The following is a 20299-nucleotide window of genomic DNA, read 5'->3' on the forward strand; positions in this document are numbered from 1 at the left end:
CAGTGAGATCCAGGAACCTGCTGATCTATGAGGAACATTCTCCCCCAGAAGAGCCGTCCAGCCCAGGCTCGGCTGGGGAGCTGGGGGGCTGGGACAGAGGTTCCTCCCTGCTCAGGGTGTCAACGCTGGAGTCCAGGCCAGATGTGGATCTTCCCCATTTCATTATCTCAAATGAGACCAGCCTGGAGAAGTCAGTGCTCTTGGAGCTGCAGCAGCACCTGTGAGTCATAGAGACACAGAGCCAACTCCTCTAGTGCACTGATGGTGGGTTATGAGTCACCAACCTGGAATGTGAGGTCAAGACTCTCCATAGGCCTGGTTCAGTCCCTCAGCTCTCTCAGGACCTATTTCCGGGACCTGGGACTGCAGAGAGTCTGTTGCTGGCTAACAGCTGCCCTGAGTAGAGATGGGGAAAAAACCCAGCATGAGCTCCCCTATGTCTGCTGCATCAGTGGGTAGCTGGCGTGATGGCGTCAAGAAGTGGGGGAAGGGCTTGAATCCCTTCCCCCACTGTCTCCATCCTCCCTTCCAAGCCACACAAGTGAATGCACAGCCCAGGTAACCACAATGTGTTTACTGTGCAAATCCAACTTTAAGACATGTTCCGTGGCTTCAACTAGGGAGTAGATATATATTGGGCTATAAGTCAATATATGTTTATGATTTATATGTAAATATACATGTGTTAAAGCTATAGCTATTATAGTTTTATACTTATAAATGTATGTTGAGGTACCATTTAAGAGGCGCTAGGCATGCATTTCCATATTGAAAACAACCTCTATTTGGCTCCAATTCTACATGAGTTGTTTCTCTTAGGTAGTTTCTGGGAAAAATCCCTTTGTAAACATAAAGGCTTATGCGACGACAAGGTATTGTTATTGTGGTAGGGGAGGTCCCTGGGCTCCTGGTTACGTGTGGCATGGTTGGTGATTTAGCTGAACTCTGCTCCTGTGCTTCCCAGAAATGAGGCCATTCCAATGTAAATGTGAAATATTTTGTTTCAGATTCTTCAGCTTTCATCCCTTAATTCAGCAGGGGATGGTTTACAATTAAGTACTTTTATGTGTGTACATTATACATACATATTTAACATTTACTAGCACTTACTATTTTAAGCACTTTACAGGTGTGAGGCAGGTTGAGTATCCCTTCTCTGAAATGCCTGGGACCAGCAGTGTTGTAGATTTCAGATTTTGGAATATTTGCATTATACTTAACAGTTAAGCATCCCTGATCCAAAAATCCAAAATGCTTCAGTGAGCATTTCCTTTGAGCATCATGTCAGTGCTCAAAAATGTCTAGATTTTGGAGAATTTTAGATTTTAGATTTTTGGATGAGGGCTAACAGTATCATACAAATCCTTTTAGCTATCCCAGGTGGTAAGGCATCATTATTATTCCCACCATAGAGAAACTTCCCAATGTAGCCACCGCTGGGCTCTCTAGAAGAGCCAACTGCCTTCTTACTTGGCTCTGGACACAGTTTCTCTCCTCTTAGCTAAGCTGTTCAAGGCCCCGTTCAAATCCCATTTGTTTTGTGATGTCTCCTAGATAACAGAGCCTCCTCGCCCTCCTCTGAATGCCTACAGATTTTCCATGTTGTTACACAGTTTAATAATGTATTGATTTTCTGTTATGGATTTATTATTATTTCAAATTAGCTCATTGTTAAAAATCTTTGTCTGGATTATTAACCCTTCTAGGCCAAGGATCAGCTCTTATTTTATTTTCTCCTTCCCTGAGTTTAGCATAGGGCTAAACATCCTAAGTAAATAGAATAATTTAATGCATCTCATAACAGGTGATTATCAAGCCACCATGCTTATCCTTAGTAGGACTGGGATGCCTTGGGTGGGGATAAAGGTAAGAATGTGGACCAGTGGAGAGGCTGGTAGCAGGGGACTTTGGAAATAGAGAATTGCTACTAGGAGAGAAGAGGACAAAAAACATGCCCAGGCCATCTCACCAAGTTACAACCCCTGAATGATTGCATCACACTACAAAGCATGAGAATTGTAGCTAACAGCTGGTGACTAATACTTCTTTTTCCTTTTAATGCCTTCACAGGGTCAGCGCCAAACTGGAGGGAAATGAAACACTAAAAGTTGTAGAACTCGACAGAAGAGTGAACACCACTTTCTAAAGAGGCTGCCTGCACCCCGTCCTTTCCCTTAACTCTACTTTTACATCCCCAAACCACCTTTGTCATCAGCTTTTCCTCTTTGCCACCGGATCTTCATGAAGACATGGGCAAGCATTAGTGGCTTCAGATGGGAGGCCAGCCTGGGACTTCCCCTGCAGTGAGAGAGCATCTCCCCCTGGTCCATGCCCCTCCTGTGCAGAAGGAAGCCTGCATCCCTCCCTTCCTTTCTCTTACTGCCATAGGAAATTATTTTAGGGGCTGGAGGTGGGACAAGCAGGCTTGTTTCCACCAACAGTGCCAAAAAGATACTGCCTAATGTGCACCTGTGAGGTGTGATCCGCTCCCGCTTTGGAGACGAGATGGCTCTTGTTCAGTCAAGACCCCAGACTCTGGCCACAAAAATGCCATGATGCCTGTTGGTATTTGGCAAAGCACTGACCCCTGTCCTCCCTTGCTCGCACTGGGGTCTCCCGTGTGAACGCACCCGATGGCAGCCCTCCACCCACTCTGCCCTCTGGGAGCCCTCGCTGGATCGTCTCCTGCACCAGCACTGGCAGACGAGGGCTCCCGTTCATATTCTCAGGCCGCAAGTGCAATGCCTGAGGGGATCAGGCTTTTCTACTCCAGGCAAACCTGCCCCATCTTGTCGCTTTTAGGACATCCCACAACCTGGTTCCCCACACATCCATAGTTCTGCCTCCCCGGCTTCTCCTCCCCACTTGTAAATAGTATTTATTAGCTTGCTGAGGCTTCCTGCTAGCAACCACACTGAAGAGATCAGTGCCTCCTTTCAAGCTAGCCAAGTTTTCTGCTAGCCTTCAGAGCGAGGAGGGCACCTTAGGCTCTGGGATCCCCTGTCTTTCCAGACAATGTTTTGTTTCCTTTCCTTTTTTTTTTTTTTTCTTTTAACTGGAATAATAACCATTGAAAAAGAAGTTCCCTTAAGCATGTATATGTCTGCCTCTAGGATGAGCTCAGAGCGAGAGATGGCACAATGCCTCGCTCAGGCCCGGGGCTCCCTGGCCACAAGCTTTTTCTATCCTGTTTTCGTGACAGAGAAGGGAAGCCCTGTTCCTGACAACAGACTTTTCAGACAGCCTTGCTGGCTTGTCTTTCCACACCTGCCTGGCCCCCTCCTCCCTCCACACTTCCACTTTGTCCTCCTCATCCCCTGCCTCCACAAAGCACGGTCGGGTGGGTGACATTTGTGTATCCACATTCTTACCTTTGATAGTCAGGTTTGGCTACTTTGCAGCTCGCCCAAAGAGATACAACGTAACCCCCAACCTACTTTTAGTTTTTATTTTTTTTTTTTATGATTAAAAGTAACTTTTGTAGTTTAAAAAAATCTTTCCTCTTTCATACAAATAAGAAATGGAAATTGCCTTTTTATTGTATAATGTAGAAGACCCTCAAGTGTTTTTTTCCCAGCTTAGGAAAGATTTTGTGTAAGAAATATGCATAGAGTTTGTATTTTATTTTTAGGAGCAGCTGAAATGCCTTTGGTTTTGGCTTCTCTCTCTCTCTCACTCGCTCGCTCTCTCTCTCCCCTTCTCTCTCTCTCTCCCCTCCACCACACACACGTCATCTGCATTGTTATTGGAGCCTGTACTTAGAGGGATTAAGCCCACAACCTGGCTTCCATTCCATATCAGGTACAGGATTTGATGTTATTAACATTTGTCATCGTATCTCATAAGCGGGGCCCTGCCTTGTCTGTCTAGGCCCATTTGGGGCTCCCTGTGAGTGATTCCCCTCTCTCTGCTATGCTGGAGAGGGTTCCAGCCTGGAACGCGGCCAAGTTCATCTTCTCACTGTGAGTGGAAGCTGGACTGGGCCCCTGTAGTCCTGGCAGCCCTGTTGTCTGGAGGGTTCTTGTTGTCCCTCACATTAGCCAGGGTGGAGACTGTCTGGGCTGTGCAGGAGGAGGGTTGCTAGCAGGTTCTGCTTCTGCTTCTCTCTGCTCCACTGTCTGCAGCCCAGATCCTGTTGGGCCTGGCTAGTGTCTGGTAGCCATGGGCCTCCACTGACCCATCCCTCTCTTTTAAACTGTCAGGTCATTATCAGGCATAGGCAGCCTATAGGGCCCAAAGAAGGCAAAAAGATAAGATTTACTTAAGTAGATTTGGGCAATGAGGAAGGAAAGGTTTCAAATTTAAGAGCAGAAGTGAGAGAATGAGCCAGCTCATGTACCTGCTGCAACTGAACCAGAGTGGGTTTTCAAGGCTCCCGGACGTAGAGTAGAAAACATGCTCCTCTGAATGAGGAGGGAGAAGGTAAAGGAAACTTCTAGCCCCTGTCCTTAGTGCTTTGAGGATTTTATTTTCTCCCTTACCTACCCTTGCTTGACATCACTCTCTCTAGACCTCCAAACAGCAGGACTCCTTCTCTGGGAAACTGTCCTTCCAAAACGGAATCTATGTAGAAACATGGGACATTAGCCAGAGAGCTCAGATGGCCCTTTTAAGGGGGCTCCAAGAACCAACATCACTGCTCTTTTAGATAAACCTCTGCCCTCCACTCCTTGCTTGAGTGAGTTAAAGGAACTAACAATTGTCCCTTTAGGAGGACACAATGGGGTCAAGAGGACACAGAAGAGTTGTATAGCACCAGATTGGTTCCAAATAATTAATGGATGTGTGCGCATTTTCTGTTCAGGAATTAAGACCAGAATATCAGTGGATTTGTTTTCCCCATCAAGTGGCCTCTTAGACTAGTCATTAACTTATGATTAGCTCTAAAGATTTCAAACAGTGGCAGACATTGGCTCCTGAATGTAAGTTTTGAGAAATACGAGTCTGTCAGAGCGACCATAAGCCATAAAGGGTAAATCTCTTAATTATATCTTTCATCATGTAAACAGGTTTCCCATTTCCCTTTCTTAGATTGCACCAGTGAAAGAGCTGTCTTGCAAAGATTCAGAGAACTAATTTTTCACTGGATAAGACCTGCGTAACCCAGACCCCCCAGTGTGGTTCTTTTCGCAGCTCTCGACTTTGCACTTAAAAAGGGATATTGTAAATGAAAGGCTGCAGTGCCAGTTTTAAGAAAGAATTTCTGTGAAGTGTGAGGACTCTGGAGTCTAGCTCACATAAAGAGAGTGTTATATAAAAATCCGACAGCTGAACTAGGTTGCTCTTTTTTGGCAGGGAGTGGGGATGAGATTTGACACCAATATGGGCAAAATTAGATAACCTTTTGGTTAATATAAATGATTTTGATTTGGAGCCCTGATTTGTAGATTATGAAAGCAGCTTTTAGTTCAACTTATTCACAAGCCCCCTATAATTACCATGTTTTTTTTTTCTTCCTAAATCTCTCAGTTCAGCTTGTGAATCTTACGTGCCCGTAAAGTTGGGATGTTGAATTGGCTCTTCTTTATTCTGGCAGTGAGTCAATGTCCAGCATTTTTTCACAAGTGTTTTATTAAAATTGTTTTCCAGCATTTTATGACTCCTCCCTCCCATGTCCTCAGACCCAGCAAAAGCATAGGGACAGAATCAGAGGCCTCTCCAGGCCAGCTCCTCTGCACACATGTCATACAAGGTGTGAATTTGAGCACAGTCCAGAAATACAGACATCCCACCCCCAGTTGAATAATGACCCCATTCATGCTGACCTTGCCAACACAGAGAGGGCAGAGATGCACGAGAAGACCTTCATCCTCCCCTTCATCTGCCCCAAGTCACTACAGTTGGTTCTGTTAAAGCCAGTCTTTACGAAACCTGGGTTAAATCCACCAGCACTTCTGCTTGCTGGGCTGGCTGGACCTGTGAAGCCGTGGGCAGGTAGTGCCCTCTTGAGAGTCATTTTGTTTGGCCACCTTCAACTGAGGCTGTCCGTAGACACATGCTAGGATAGGCCCCACTGGGAGAGCAGTTACAGGAGGGAGTAAGTGGTGGTGATGTGAGGGCTGTGAAGGATCCGGAGACAAGTCTTAGATATTTCATTCATTCATTCATTCATTCATTCATTCAGTTACTCCTAAGCCTTCTCAGTTTCATAAGGAAGAGTGTTGCCTGAGGCCCTGGGGAATATCAGGGAATAGAAGGGATTGAGGAAACATTAATAGTAGTTATTCAAAACACCCAAATGCCTATGCTTCTCTCTCCCTCCTTCTCTCTCTGACACACACACACTCACATTCCTCCCTTACATGTTCATTTGTGCCTTAAATGTGCCTTATATGTAAATCCAGGATGACTGAGGAATCCCTCGTCGCTGGGAGATTTTGTATATATTCTTCCATTACTAGATTGAGGTGGGTGTGGGGGAAAGAATTTTTTCCAAAGGCTGAAAAGTGGTTTCCTAAAAGTGAGCCACTATCAGATTTGCACATCAGGAGAAAAGAAATAGGGTTACATCCATTAGGAAAATCCCAGTTTGCAGGAGTGCAATCACATCAGAAAAACAGCCAGGATTAAAGGTATTATAAATCCTCACAGCGAAACATTTCTCAGGGCAAAGGAACCTGGCCCATTTGAAGATTAATGTTCCATGCCTTTGTGGTCAAAGGATCGGTACTCAGCACAGGAAAAAACTCGGTGTTGTTTTGTTTTGTTACTTTGGACAACATAAAATTCAGGAATGTTTTATTTAGTCTTGGTTTCTAGAAGGAAGGGAAATAATATTTCTTGAGCATTTACTAAGGTGTTGGGAGCTATGCTAAGTAAGTGTTAAGTCTTTCAGTTTTATAGATACAGAAAACAAGGGTGACTCTTTACCACAGGATGAATAAAGAACTAAGTAATATGGGAAATGCAACAATTTCCGGACTAGCTGAGCCGATTCCTTCCTGTTATCACACTGTAAGCTTTCAAGTTCTCTGGGCAGGAATTATAGCACCTGTCCCCTGCAATGGCCCTGCTGTGCAATGCTCATTGCTTCCCTTCATGCTGGAGCAGCCCCCCAGGTGTCCATCTCCTACCTTTTTGTTCCAATCTTCTGTGAGTTCCAGCTAGCAGGCTTTACATCTGGGGAAAGGAAAACCAGGGGTTTTAGCTCTGTTCTCTGCTCCCATCCTTTGCTCACCAGCTGAGTGAGAACATGAACTTTTTGCACCATGTACCCATGGCTTACACTACTTAGAAAATCACCTTTTCGGATAAAACACTTTCTGAGTTCATGGAGAACACCGGCACTCTTTGACAAAACTGTGAGTGACCCTTTTTAAACAATGCTGAGCAGACCCTGGGCTATAATCAACGGTGAGCTTTAATGTCTATGCTGACAGTTAGGTTTTGCTCTTTTTTGTAACAGGTTACGTAGACCAGCAGTGTTTAAATCTAAATAGGTTGTGAGTCTGTTATCTGTCCTATCGCGTTTTTTAAATGACTTTTTATTCTTTATTATAGCTAAGTAAATACCAAAAAAAAAAAAAAAAAAAAGCTTTGTAGGACACTTGTACTTAGTTTGGGGGAAAAAATAAATGGAAATTGTTATGCTTTTGTATTTCCATTTCTTGCAAATAAATATTTTTTCTTAAATAGTAAGATGTTGCCCAGTCTTTACAATCTTGGTACTATTTTGAAAAGCATTTTTTTTTTTTTATGAGCATGGATTTGTGTATGTGTGCCGAACGAACCATTCTTTCCTGGATATCTACTTGGCCTGAAAGAAGAGCCTCAAACCAGCAATCGGTATGTTATATAGGACTGAATCCAAGCCTTAGTTGGAGGAATATTGCGAATGTAATTGTTTTTTTCAGGCAGCCACGGGAAGAAAAACAGTATCCTCTAGCAACTTCTGCAGCCTGACTGTTATTTTTGTTGTCTCCTCTAACCATTCCCTAACTAGATTTCAACTGTCTGTGGATTTGATTTTGCTTTCCCCATCTCTGGTTGCTTGAGAAAGATCCTTTGGACTTGAGCCAGAAAGGAATGATCCTTCTTCCTACGAACAGTTGCAGAGGATGTCTAACAGATTCATGCTCCACAAATTCTGATGAAATGGTTGATAAAGGTCAATGCACTCAAGCAGAGTAATTTTCATTCCATTACAATGTCTGGATCCAAATGTAGCTTTCTTCACTCAGAGAGTGGGGGCTTCGTTTAGTCTCAGACTGACTTGGGATGTTAGAGACTAAGGCCAGGGACTGTGCTCACTTGGAAAAACAAAACAAAATGTGGGATTTTTTGGTTTGTTTCTTTTGTGTTTTTTTTTTTCCTTAGCAGCATGCCCAACCCTGCCCTGGCCTTGAGGGTACATTAATCTGCTCTATCTTGTCCTCACCAGAGCACCTTGACTTTCTGTTGTCACACAAGGGGGCCTTTCCCTTCAGAGGCTTTGATTATCATGCCCTACTCTTTCTTTTATGGGGAGCCTGTTTCTGAAGTCCCCCCACCCCCCAATATGCTGATATCTTTTCAGTGGTGTGTGGAGAGGGCAAATACTCACTGATTTGAGAATGTTCTGTGTTAATCATGCCTTTCCATTTTCTGAATTTCTAATGCTTTAACATCTAGGGCCTTGCTGACCCTGGAGGGACCGCCCCTGCCAGGGCTAGCCCATTCCTAGCTTAGGAGCATGCCTTTCATATACAAACCAACCTGGAGTCCATAGCCCAGCCACCTCCTCTATGGCCTCTCATACTCTGGGCCACCCTCCCACTGCCCTAGGTACCCTAGGGCCAGGTACCAGACAACTAGAGCCAGTCTCTAACCCTGCAGCCTACTGAAATTACTCAAACTAGCCAATCCAAAGCCTGTGTACCCTGCCTGGCCTGTTTTTTTCCTGTGTAAACCACAATAAAAGCCCTTGCTTGCATTTTCCCTTCGTTCCTCCTGCTTCTTGACCCACCCTGGTGCTTCCCCAAGTGGCCTTACGTGACATCCCCTCTCCTCTTGGGGACTATGAGTAACAAGCTGTCTTTTCAATGGCCTCACCATCCCCAAATAATCGTATCATAAAAATCTGCCGGCCTCGCCATACCCGAATAATCATACCATCAAACCTGCATTTTAAAATGAATATCAAATGAGAGGCTGATCCCAGACTCATGGGCATCTGGGGCTTCACAGATGGGCCTGCTGTGATTTAGCTTGAGGGAATACAGATCTATTACCTCTCTGCACACGGGTTGTCACTTTTGTTCTGGAGAGGAAAAGAGATCTCCAGGGAGTAGTGTGGCTTGTTCATGGGAAGAGAAAGCAGTGTCTAAAACGCTAGTCCTGTGCTCAGGTTCCAAGTTAAGTCATACTTGATATCTCTGACAATGAGTGCCATAGAGGCAAGGGAACACCTGGATACAGTGGGGGGAAGAAACAAGTGGGACTCAGAAGATAGAGGTGTATGGGTTATTGCACTAGTTATACCATTAACTTGCTGGCCTGCAAAAGGAGACACTTACTGAGTGCCTACCATGTACCAGGAAGTTCTCATGAATTATCTTCAACTCCTGGGTTCAGGTGATCTTCCCACCTCAGCCTGCCGAATCGGTGTTGGGATTATAGGCTTGAGCCACTGCACCAGACCAGTTTTCATGAATTATCTATGATCTTATTTAATTCCTCCAAAATCACCCCCTTCATGGGGATACATATACCACCTTTAACATAAAGTTGAGGAAACCGGAGTTCCAAAAGAGTGAGAAACTTACTCAAGACCATCCAACAAAGCAGCTGCAGATGAGAGGTTGAGTCCTGGGCTGACACCAAGTCCACAGTCTTCGAACTACATTCCACAAGGTTGTAGGGCATTTAAAAATTATAGGTTAACTTTTCAACATTCAAAGGATTTTCATAAAACTCCAGATTTCCATCTTTTCTTGAAAGACTGGGAGACACAGCAACTTCAAGAGCTGAAAGGTATCGACCCCCAGGACAGCGTTGTCATTTCTGGTGGCCACATTTCCCCACGCCCAAGCTGGTTCAGTCATTCATGGTACTTAGCTGGTCCTTCTGTCATCTGAATTCACTGCCTCTGGTTTAGATGGTGGCTAAATTCTGGGGAGTGGCGAGAGGGAATAAAAGGAAAGATCCTGTGTTGGTGATGGAACTAAGAGGTGGGGAGGGCGGCTAGTTTCACCCTCAGAGGCCTGAGCAGGAAGGCAGCTTGGCTGTGAGCTGTGGGGTAATCTGCACATTGGAGACCTCTCTTCTCACTACCTGAAGGAAAAACTGAAGTTTGTGGTCTGGTCTGGTCTTCCTATTCTCAACGATGAATCTTCTTTAATCTCAAAAATTATATCAAATAGATAAACTACATGCGTATGTATAAAACAATTCCCTGACCCATAGATAACTCACATGGATACATTGGTGTGTATTTCCAGACTCCCAATAAAAATATGAATATGAATATAAATGAGTTTTTTCATATTTAGTTTTTGTATATAAACAAAATCATTTTGGACCTATTGGTTTTATGTCTTATTTTTCTCCACCAAACAGTATATCATAAAATCATTCTATGAGAATCAGTATTAATCTACAGCAACATTTGTATTGTCTGAATACTATATTATTTTATATAAATTATTATAATTTAACTATTAAATAACATTGGGAATTCGGGGTTGCTGTTTCTTTTTTTAATTATAAACATGCTGAAAAGAGAAACACAGTATACTAAAAAATCCTAATGATGTCACATGTCTAGGACTTTGTGCCTTACAGCAAGTCTGTCTACATGTTCTCTGCTGGACTGGCTGATCTTCCATGGGGAGGGTGGAGCAATCACTGTTGTCCCTGTTGCTCAGCTGAGAAATAGAGGCCGTAGAGATGTGGCTGGCTCCACAGTAGGTCACACAGTGAACGAGTGCAGAGCAGATCAGGAATTGGCTGTCCTGACTTCCATCCTTGTGCCGTTTACATCAGCCATGCCTCATCTGGGCAGGAAACACTCGCTGTCCAAGTCATCCATGACCTTCCATGGAGTTTCATTTATCCATGAAGTGAACCTGCTTTGCAAGGTGCCAGTGCCATGCTGTTTTTCTTAGCATCCTCAGGATTGAGTTGTGACCCCAGATTTGAGATACACCCGAAGGAGTCTGTCTCTACAGAGAGGGAAGAAGAAGGAAAGTGGTTCAACTCAGTCATTTCCTGCAAACTAGTCCACGTCACCGTCTGAGAGTCTGATTCCACGTGATCCCTCAAGTTGATGTTGTCTTCCAATGGTCACAGCTGTTGCTAGATAGTTTGGCAATTTTAAAGACAAGTTCTGGCCCCATGAGGAGCCCATGTGTTCTCCTCCTCCCTCTATGCTGTTGTTTTTAGATGGAGGGACAAAAATATCCATTGAGGAATACCATAAAAGCTGCCAGAGAGGCTGTTGTACTGTTCTCTGAGAAGTCTGTTTCAAAATGTTTAATGTTTCTCAAGTGAAAAGAATTTGGGAATTGAGGCTGCCAGTTCATAACTAATGTCCTCCCCAGTATCACTGCAAAACAGATGGCAAGTTCAGCTTCCTAATGGGTACATGACAGCTTCTCTATGCCTGGGCTAGTTCAAAGACAATATCTCCTTGAAAAGGAAAATTCTAAATGTAAAGCAACCTACATAGTATTTAGAGATCCCTGGGACAGGAAAGGGATCCTCAATCCCCCCCAGTGTTTCCTTTCTTGGGTTATTTATTGTTTAAATTAAACTTTCAGTGGTTGATACAGCTTTTTATCATGGGTTGAGGTAGTTTATATTGTAACTGAACACAGAAAATACAGTTTAGATGGTATTTTTGCTATTGCACAAATAATTTCATGCAACTGCACTCCAGGGGCAATACTTGACTGGGGGATGTACGTTGAATTAGGACAGATGCTGTAGAGATAGTCAGCATTAGAGAGTGCCATTTACGGAATAATCGGAAAATACTGAGGTAGAAACAATGCCATTGGGACCAATGACAAAATTTTCCTCTAATACAACTAAATGAAAAACATTATTGTGATATTGTACATAGCTTAAAATATTAGAGAATTAAAAAGCTCTTATTGAAAAACAGAGGTACATTGTTTTATCTCTTTTCCATCCAAATTCCTACTGCTTGGAAGTAACCAATTTCAATTTCTTTTCACGTTGATCTCTATATTTCTAAGTAACATGTTTATGTTGCTAACAGTTGATATATCAATTTTAGACATTTACTATTAGCTTCTTATCATGGTACATAAAAAGTTGACCACACACACACATTTCTGTGTCCTATTTTCCCAATAGTGTGTTTGCATTAATATAATGACATAAATGTTGTTCTCTGCTGAGTGATGTATTATTTTATTAGAATTAGGTTGCCTCCCTTGTATACATTTGCATCTTTCCTGGGATTAATAGTTGCCTCATTTTTCCATTTGGTTAGTGTGTATATGGCTCATATTTAATATATAGAAATGATTATTTTTAAAAACTCATTTATCTTATATAAGTATTTATTATATTATATAAATAATATAGTAAATATATACCAGCTATGTCAAGAGTTTTAGTGCTTATTATTATATGTTCTTGATAGTTAAATGAATTAGATAATCTATCAACATTCTTTTTTTTTCTTTTTGAGAAACTCCTCCAAGAAGTCTCTAGTCACCTGGTTTAATCCATTTGCTTTGTAGTCAGATTTTACAGCTGTTATTCTAGGATTCCCCTTCACAACGGTAGTGGGAAAACCCTTTCCCATTTGCCCTGTTGGAGTCCCTGTGTCCTGGAACACATGTCTTGTCTTTTCTTGGTTGCTTCCCTTGTTTAGTCGGAGTATGTTCTGTATTAGCTGTCTACAAAAAGCTTCATTGGTGGTAAATTACTTGATTCTTGCAAGGCTCATAATATCTTATTCATTCTTACATAGTTGATACTTTGGCTGGGTCTAGCATATTTGGCTGAAAAAATCTTCCTTCAGAATTTTGAAGGAATTGCCCTATAATTTTCTATCTTGCAATGCTCTCATGGAGAAGTCCAATGCTACTTTGATTCTTGTTTCTTATGATTTTTTTTTTCTCTATTTCTGTTGTCACAAAATGATGATCTACCTTATGGAGGGTCTTTTTCGTTTGCTGTATTGGATCTCTCATTCTGAAGACTCGTGTCTTCTGGGAACATTTTCGAATAATTTCTTTGATAAATTTCCTTTCCTGATTTTTAGAATTACTGAATTGAGCCCTTATATTTCTTATATTTTTCTCCTGATTTTCTATCTATTCTTTTTCTTTTTTAGATTATAATTTCTTCTACTTTAACTTCCAGTTTTTTGATTATAATTTTGTTCTTCATTTGTTTTTAATTTCAAAGCTCTTTTTTCTTTCTACAGTTTTTTCCTGTTTCTAGCCCTCTGTTCTGAATTTTAGAAGCAATGTCTTTTACCTAAGTGTATTAATTATAATGTATTAAAATTTTTCTGATTCCTGCTTTTTGTTGCTGTTGTTGTTGTTTTGTTTTTTGGGTTTTTTTTGGTTGTTTGAGACAGAGTCTCGCTCTGTCACCCAGGCTGGAGTGCAGCGGCGTGATCTCGGCTCACTGCAAGCTCTGTCTCCCAGGTTAATACCATTCTCCTGTGTCAGCCTCCCGAGTAGCTGGGACTGCAGGCGCCCACCACCATGTGTGGCTAATTTTTTTGTATTTTTTGTAGAGATGGGGTTTCACCGTATTAGCCAGCATGGTCTCAATCTCCTGACCTCATGATCTGCCCGCCTCAGCCTCCCAAAGTGCTGGTACTACAGGTGTGAGCCACCACGCCTGGCCAATTCCTGCTTTGTTCTAATTTTATTTCCCTATTTGTTTGTTTGTTTTGGTCTCTATTTTGTATTATCAGTCTTCCTCAAATATCTGAATAGATGGATATTGCTGTCCTTTCACAGGCATCAAATAACATTAATGATGCACAATGACTAATTGTCTTAAATTTGTGTCAGGGTAAGTGGATTTTTTTATTCTTTTAGCCTAGTGTTTTTCAAATTGAGGGTCAAAAGGTTGAGAAATCAATTCAGTATGTTTTGAACAACAATTTGAAAAAGAGAAACAAAATGAAATGAGATGGAATGGGATGGGATGGGATGGCCTAGAATTACACAGAATAAATAGAAATACCATAGTGCATCTAAAAGAGGTTAATACTGTCTCATGTAACTTTCATTTCAGTCCTGTATGTGTATGTGTAAATGTTGTTCTGGTTCACAATGTAAAATTTATGTCTTTCTGATGGTCACAATAAAAAGGCTCGAAGTTCTCAAAAAAAAAAAAAAAAAAGTATTAACGAACTGATTGAACTCTCTGTAAAGGGATAGGATGATAAGTTAACTTTTGTTAGGGTTCTCAAATGGTAGTATATGAGTACCTGGGGCCATTTAGTTTTTCAAGAGGAGAATGTTTCATGTCCTAACTGGGGAAGGTGCAGGTATTCTGGGATCACAGTGAGCAATAGAGCCAGGTGGAGTGAGTCTAATCATTCAGTATACAATTTATTTAATCCTATCTTTGTCCCATACTTCACTTTTGCTGTCTTTTGTCTCTAGTGGCCTAAACTCTGTTCATTTTGATTGCCTCCATTAAAGAACCTCCAAGAATTTTCAAGATGATTCAACACTTGCTTTTACCATTGCCTAGTTGATGTAATCAGTGAGGAACACCAAGGACAAGCAGTGATTGAGTCTCCCCTGCTCAAACCCCATCTCCCTTGGACATTACTGAGCCAGCAGTTGTCTTGGATGCTGTTTTCATGGCTCCAGAGGTGCCTGAGTTTTTGCATAAATGAGAGTAAAGTAGCTCTGCATGTCTAAAAGAGCAAATGTTACTAACAATTAAGAGCTAAAATTTTTGTTAAAGTTTTAAAATACAATTTTCAAGCTAGGATCAAAAGTGAATGAGAAGCTGAACATATCCTGGAGTAAAAGGGAGAGATGATAACATGGCAAAAAGAGCCCTCCAAGCAGGACTCCCTGGCACATCTCACATTCCCTTATCCTTTCCTGGATGCCTGATTACAGCAGCTATGCAGCCAAATCTGGGGGTAAAAAGATAGACTCAGAGTGTGGAGAATCTCTATATTTAGGTCCAAAACCTTACCTTCCCAATAAAAGATTGAGGAAGCTCTGGCTTGGCAATGTATCTGGAAGTTTGTGTTGACATGTTGGAATGTGACTGTCCTCAAGTGACCGCAAACTTAGAATCTGTCTCAAGTCATTGGAAGCAAGAATGTGACCCCACCTTGAATTAATCGATTCCCATATGTGGTATTTCATCCTGTTCTGGGTACCACATTTTAAAATGCATATGATGACATTTCTTAGGTACTGACAAACTCTTATCAAAATGGTTGTATCAATTTACACTTCCACCAGCAATATATGTTCCTATTTCCTAAAACGCACACCAACGTTTGTTGCTGGATTTTAATTCTTGCCAGTTTGATGGGCATAAAATGACATCTGGTGGTTGTCATTTTTATTTAAAGTAAAACCCACTCTTTTTATTCTTTGGAAACACATGATTTTTATCATTTTAATGCATATTTTACTTAAACATCTAAAATTAATCAGTACATCTCCTCCCCTGAATAGCTTAAGAGTCTTAGAATGCTTTAATACTGAGCAACTCTCCCAGTTTCGTGCAATTTCTGTGCAATATTTTAGTTGTACAGTTGACCCTCATTATTCACAGATACCTTATTTGTGATCTCATGTAGTCATTAAAACTTACTTATAACCCTAAAATCAATACTGGCAGTGCCATCATTGAAACTCATGGGCATGAACAGAGTGGCAAAAAAATTGAGTTGCCTGACACACATGTTCTCAGCTGAGGTTGAACAAGGTGATGCCTTGGCTTCTTGTTTTAGCTCTTTATAACTGTAAGCAAGTATCCTTTTCATAGTTTATTTAGTTGCCACATTTTTCCCAATTTTGTGCCTTTTGTTGGTGATTTTGTTATTTCGAATGGTTCCCAGGCATAGTGCTGAAGTGTTGTCTAGTGTTTCTAAGTGCAAAATGGCTACAATGTACCTTATGGAGAAAATAGTGTGTTAGAGAAGCTTCCCTCAGGCATGAGTTAGAGTGCTGCTGGCCATGAGTTCAATGCTAATGAATCAAGAGTATGATACATCCAGACAAAGGTATAGGAAATGCCAATCTGTTCGTGAGGTCACTCTGGAAAGTGTTAAAATAACATCTATAGTGAGTGATGAAGTTACAGAAAAATTTTAAAAGTGGCTGTATTTGTGGATTCATGAGATGAAGACTGATTTTTTAAAAAATCGTAATGGACAATATTGTTGTGACACTGAAGGCCAAAACAAAATGTACAGGTGCATCACCCAGGGTCAGGAAAATGTCAAAGTCTCAGCTGGCTGACTGCCTCACAGATTTCAAAAGTGATAAGGCAGGAAAAAATGTTAAACTTGCAGGCAAATAAGCTACTTATAGATCAGGAGGCAGCAGAAGAATTTTTAAAATACCTGCCAAGTGTTATACAGGAAAAGGGCTAAGTGAGGGTCTTGTTCTAAGCCTTAATTTGTCTATAATTGTCTTTTATTCTTCCTAGTTCTTAAAAGATAGTTTTGCTGGGTATACAACTGTAAGTTGACAGGTATTCTCACTCAATGCTTTGATTGCACTGTCTTCAGGGTTTCAATTTTGCTGTTGAAAAGGCAGTTTTACTAGTTCTTAATTATCCGAAGTTAATCTGGCATTTTCTCTGGCTTCCTTATAATCTTTTCTTTGTCTAATAATGGACTCAATGATGTGTTCATTAACCTCTAAAACTTGAGATTCATTGCATTTCCTTAATCTGAGGATTGGTATATTTCATCAATTTTGGAAGTCCTCTGCCATTATCTTTTCCATTATGACTCTCTCCCTTTCCTTCTGTTACACTTATGTAACTCTGATTGCTCTTATTACAGACCTCATTCTATCAGTAACATCTCTTAACTTTTATATTTGTTTCCCTGTGGACTATTGCTTTAAATCTATTGAACTCCGAGGAGTATGGTCAACTGACAGGCTGTCAGTTCCTTCAGGATCTTCTTTAGAAGACACAAGTTGCCTTTCTCAAGGTCACTGGAAAAGTTAATATCCTGTTTCTGAGCAATGAGAGGATATAAAGACCCTGACTGTTTCTTCCCTGTGCAGGACAATTCTGCTAGGAAATACTCACTCAGATGTCTCTACTGGATTGGCCAGAGTTTGTTAGGACTCTATTTCAGTCTGACTGTCTGCCAAATCTTGCTTCTTTCTCTATCCTGCCATAGATTTGAATCCTCAATAAACTGTATACACCAGGCTCAAATTCAGCATCTTATTCCAGAGAATGCAACGTGTGTCACAGCAGACTAGACACAATCATAAGGAGACCTAGTAAATTGGAAACACTCCTATAAATGCAGAGGCAATGCTGGTTGATTTATGAAGCCCTTTCTAGCCCTAACATTCTAAAATCCCAGATATATAAGGGTCCTTCATTATAAGAAACAGATTTGTCTTCAAAAGCAAGAGTAGAAGTCATAGATAGAGATGGAAAAGAGAAAATGTTTAGATCAGTGTAAGGAATCATAGATGAATGAAGTGGTTCCACACTGGAATTCTGACCTAGAGACATACTACTATTCTAGAGTTTTTAAGGCACAGATCCTGGAGCCAGACGCCTAAAGTTCAAAATTCTGACTTTGCAATGTACTACCTTTATGATCTTAGGAAAGTCTTACCACTTCTCTGCTTAGTTCCTTCATGTGTAAAATGGTAATAAAAATGATATCTACTTTACAGGGTTATTATGAGTTTAGAGTGAGTGAATATAAGTAATATATTAATAATTGGCACATAGTATTTATGACATAAGTGTTAGTTATAATTATTATTGTTTGTGTAAAATTTCTAGATAGAAATCCTCATGGAATAGAAATATATCTATAATTTAAAACTTTCTATGAATCCCACTAATACCACAAAACTTTTACAAATGACCCAACCCACTGCACAGAAATCTCTCCCCTCTGGAAACTACTTTAACACCCATTATTTATATTGCAAGGGCCTTGGGGAACCATGCTACTTTAATATTTGTTCTATTGTTCTATTTTTTATTTATTTTTACTTTTTTGAGATGGAGTGTCACTCTATCACCCAGCTAGAGTGCAGTGACATGATCACGGCTCACTGCAACCTCCGCCTCCTGGGTTCAAGTGATTCTCCCGTCTCAGTCTCCCCAGTAGCTAGGACTAGAGGCACACACCACCATGCTCGACTAATTTTTGGATTTTTTTGTAGAGGTGAGGTTTCAACATGTTGGCCAGGCTGATCTCAAACTCCTGACCTCAAGTGATCCACCTGTCTTGGCCTCCCAAAGTGCTGGGATTGCAGGCATGAGCCACCAAGCCAGGCCCAGTGCTATTTTATCAGGTTCCTAACACTTCGTGACTGGTACCCAGAGTGTTGGGGCCAGAAGAAACCAACAAGCTTTCATGTCAAAGGTTTTCAGACCTGGCTATATGTTAGAATTATCCGGAATGTTTTTATCAAAACGTTGATGCCTGGGCCCCATTCCAAGAGATTCTAAATAATTTGTTCTGGGATAAAGTTCAGACATCAGTATTTATGACATGCTTCTGTTGAGACATTCACTCACATTTTGACTCATGTAAGCATTCCTATCCAGCTTAATGGATATGCATGTACAAAAAAAAAAAGGCAGGTAGGAAGGAGGAAATGAATTTGTAGATTTTTTTGACATGTAAAAATGGTTAGTTGAATAGACAGGTAGACAGGTGTGTAGCAGAAGACAAGTACCAGGAAATAAAAATGGGTCAGTAAAATTGTGGGTGGAATGGAGAATGAGAGAGAAACCAGTGAATTCACTAGAGGTTCCAAGAATTCCTCAAAACCAATTATGATTTTTTTCTGCTGTTAGTTTCAAGTAATGCCCTGAATGATTTGGGGACCTCATAAGTTGAGCACAGATTTTAGGCCCCCCAATTTTTCTACTTTTTGCATGAGCCAGTGGACGACTGAAATAACTGTGGCCAAACTTTGGAACTTGGTGGACAGTTAATATAAGATGATACCCAGACTAGGAACTTGGTGAACAGTCCAGATAGCCACACCAGAAACGATGATCCTAGTACTGAAAGCTGCAAAGGAGGCATGCCTTTTAGTCAAGGCCCTGAGACAAACGCCGCCATCTGCGTGGGTGCCTTGAGCAATCAGCTAGCTGAGCTAATGGACCTTTTCAGAGCAGGGGCTGAAGAGCTTTGCCAACTGAGAGGCTGCTTGTCTGTGCTTAATCTGGCAGGAACTCTTAGCAGCAGAGGGATATTTGGAGGTCTCCCCTCCTGACCAGACTTGTTGCTGCAGACCCACTGAAGAAAGGAAAGACACCTTCCTTACCTTCACTTCTTGACTATCCACATCTGCCTGGGAAGCCCAACAGTCTGACTGCACTGGTGCTTAGGAAATCACAGGCTGCTTGGCCCATGTAGGCAAAGAAACATCACAAGCTATATTAGGAGGCAAGAGATATTAGAAAAGGGGAGCTCAGGTGAAACAATCAGATTAGATGCTTCTGTGGAAGCAGAACTAATGGAAGAACTGAACACAATGTTAATAAAAATGTAATTGGGGATCAAGAGAAGATGTTTGCTTGAAGAACAAATTAGAGTTTCTGGAATCAAAAGAAATTCTGAATTAAAAAATTTATTGGAGGATACAGAAAGTTTATTTTCTTTTGCTTTGTCCCATAACAAATCTACTGACATTCCCATAAAATGGTAATTAAGTCAGCCATTAGCTTTTTCCTTTTCAAACTCAAAAAACATCTCTCATTCCTTTCCTTTTCCCCATTTTAATTTTTTTCAGTAATCTTCATTACTTGTCTCTTAACGCTCTTAAATCTCTCCATATCCTTTTAAAAAAAGTAATAATGATTTGAGCAGCACAGGGAAGCCACTGTGTTCCATGTGATTACATGTTCCTACAAGAGGTCAGAGGCTTCCACATCAGCAAATGTCAGAGTAGCATTCAAAACTCAGTCAGCATTCGTAGATACAAAGCAAAATGCAAAGTCATTTTGGCAGCTCCAGTGCTATGGGGAACAAACACGTCTCCTTTTACGTGAGTTACAACTTTCTGCATAATGTCTTCCCTCCTCTTCCTTCCTACTTTCTTCCCTCTCAACGAACTGAGACAGAGTGATTTTAATAGTATCTTTTCTGCTATTGTTATTTAATGTTTATTCAGTA

General features: G+C 41.2%; 1 protein-coding gene across 3 annotated transcripts in view; it reads left to right on the plus strand.

Moving 5' to 3' along the window:
- Window positions 1-8911, plus strand: part of CREB3L2 (cAMP responsive element binding protein 3 like 2) — a 129582-nt gene extending 120671 nt beyond the window's left edge. For 2 of the 3 annotated variants that reach the window (XM_003896651.5, XM_009203937.4), the window contains exons 11-12: window positions 4-220; window positions 2071-8911. In XM_003896651.5, coding sequence (XP_003896700.1) covers window positions 4-220; window positions 2071-2146 — 293 coding nt within the window. In that variant the 3' untranslated portion in view covers window positions 2147-8911. The remainder of the gene's footprint in view (window positions 1-3; window positions 221-2070) is intronic. The other variant, XR_004183110.1, reaches the window with a different exon arrangement.
- Window positions 8912-20299: the final 11388 nt, after the last annotated feature.

Source organism: Papio anubis, chromosome 4, assembly GCF_008728515.1.
Source record: "Papio anubis isolate 15944 chromosome 4, Panubis1.0, whole genome shotgun sequence".
In the NCBI taxonomy this organism is placed as follows: domain Eukaryota; kingdom Metazoa; phylum Chordata; class Mammalia; order Primates; family Cercopithecidae; genus Papio; species Papio anubis.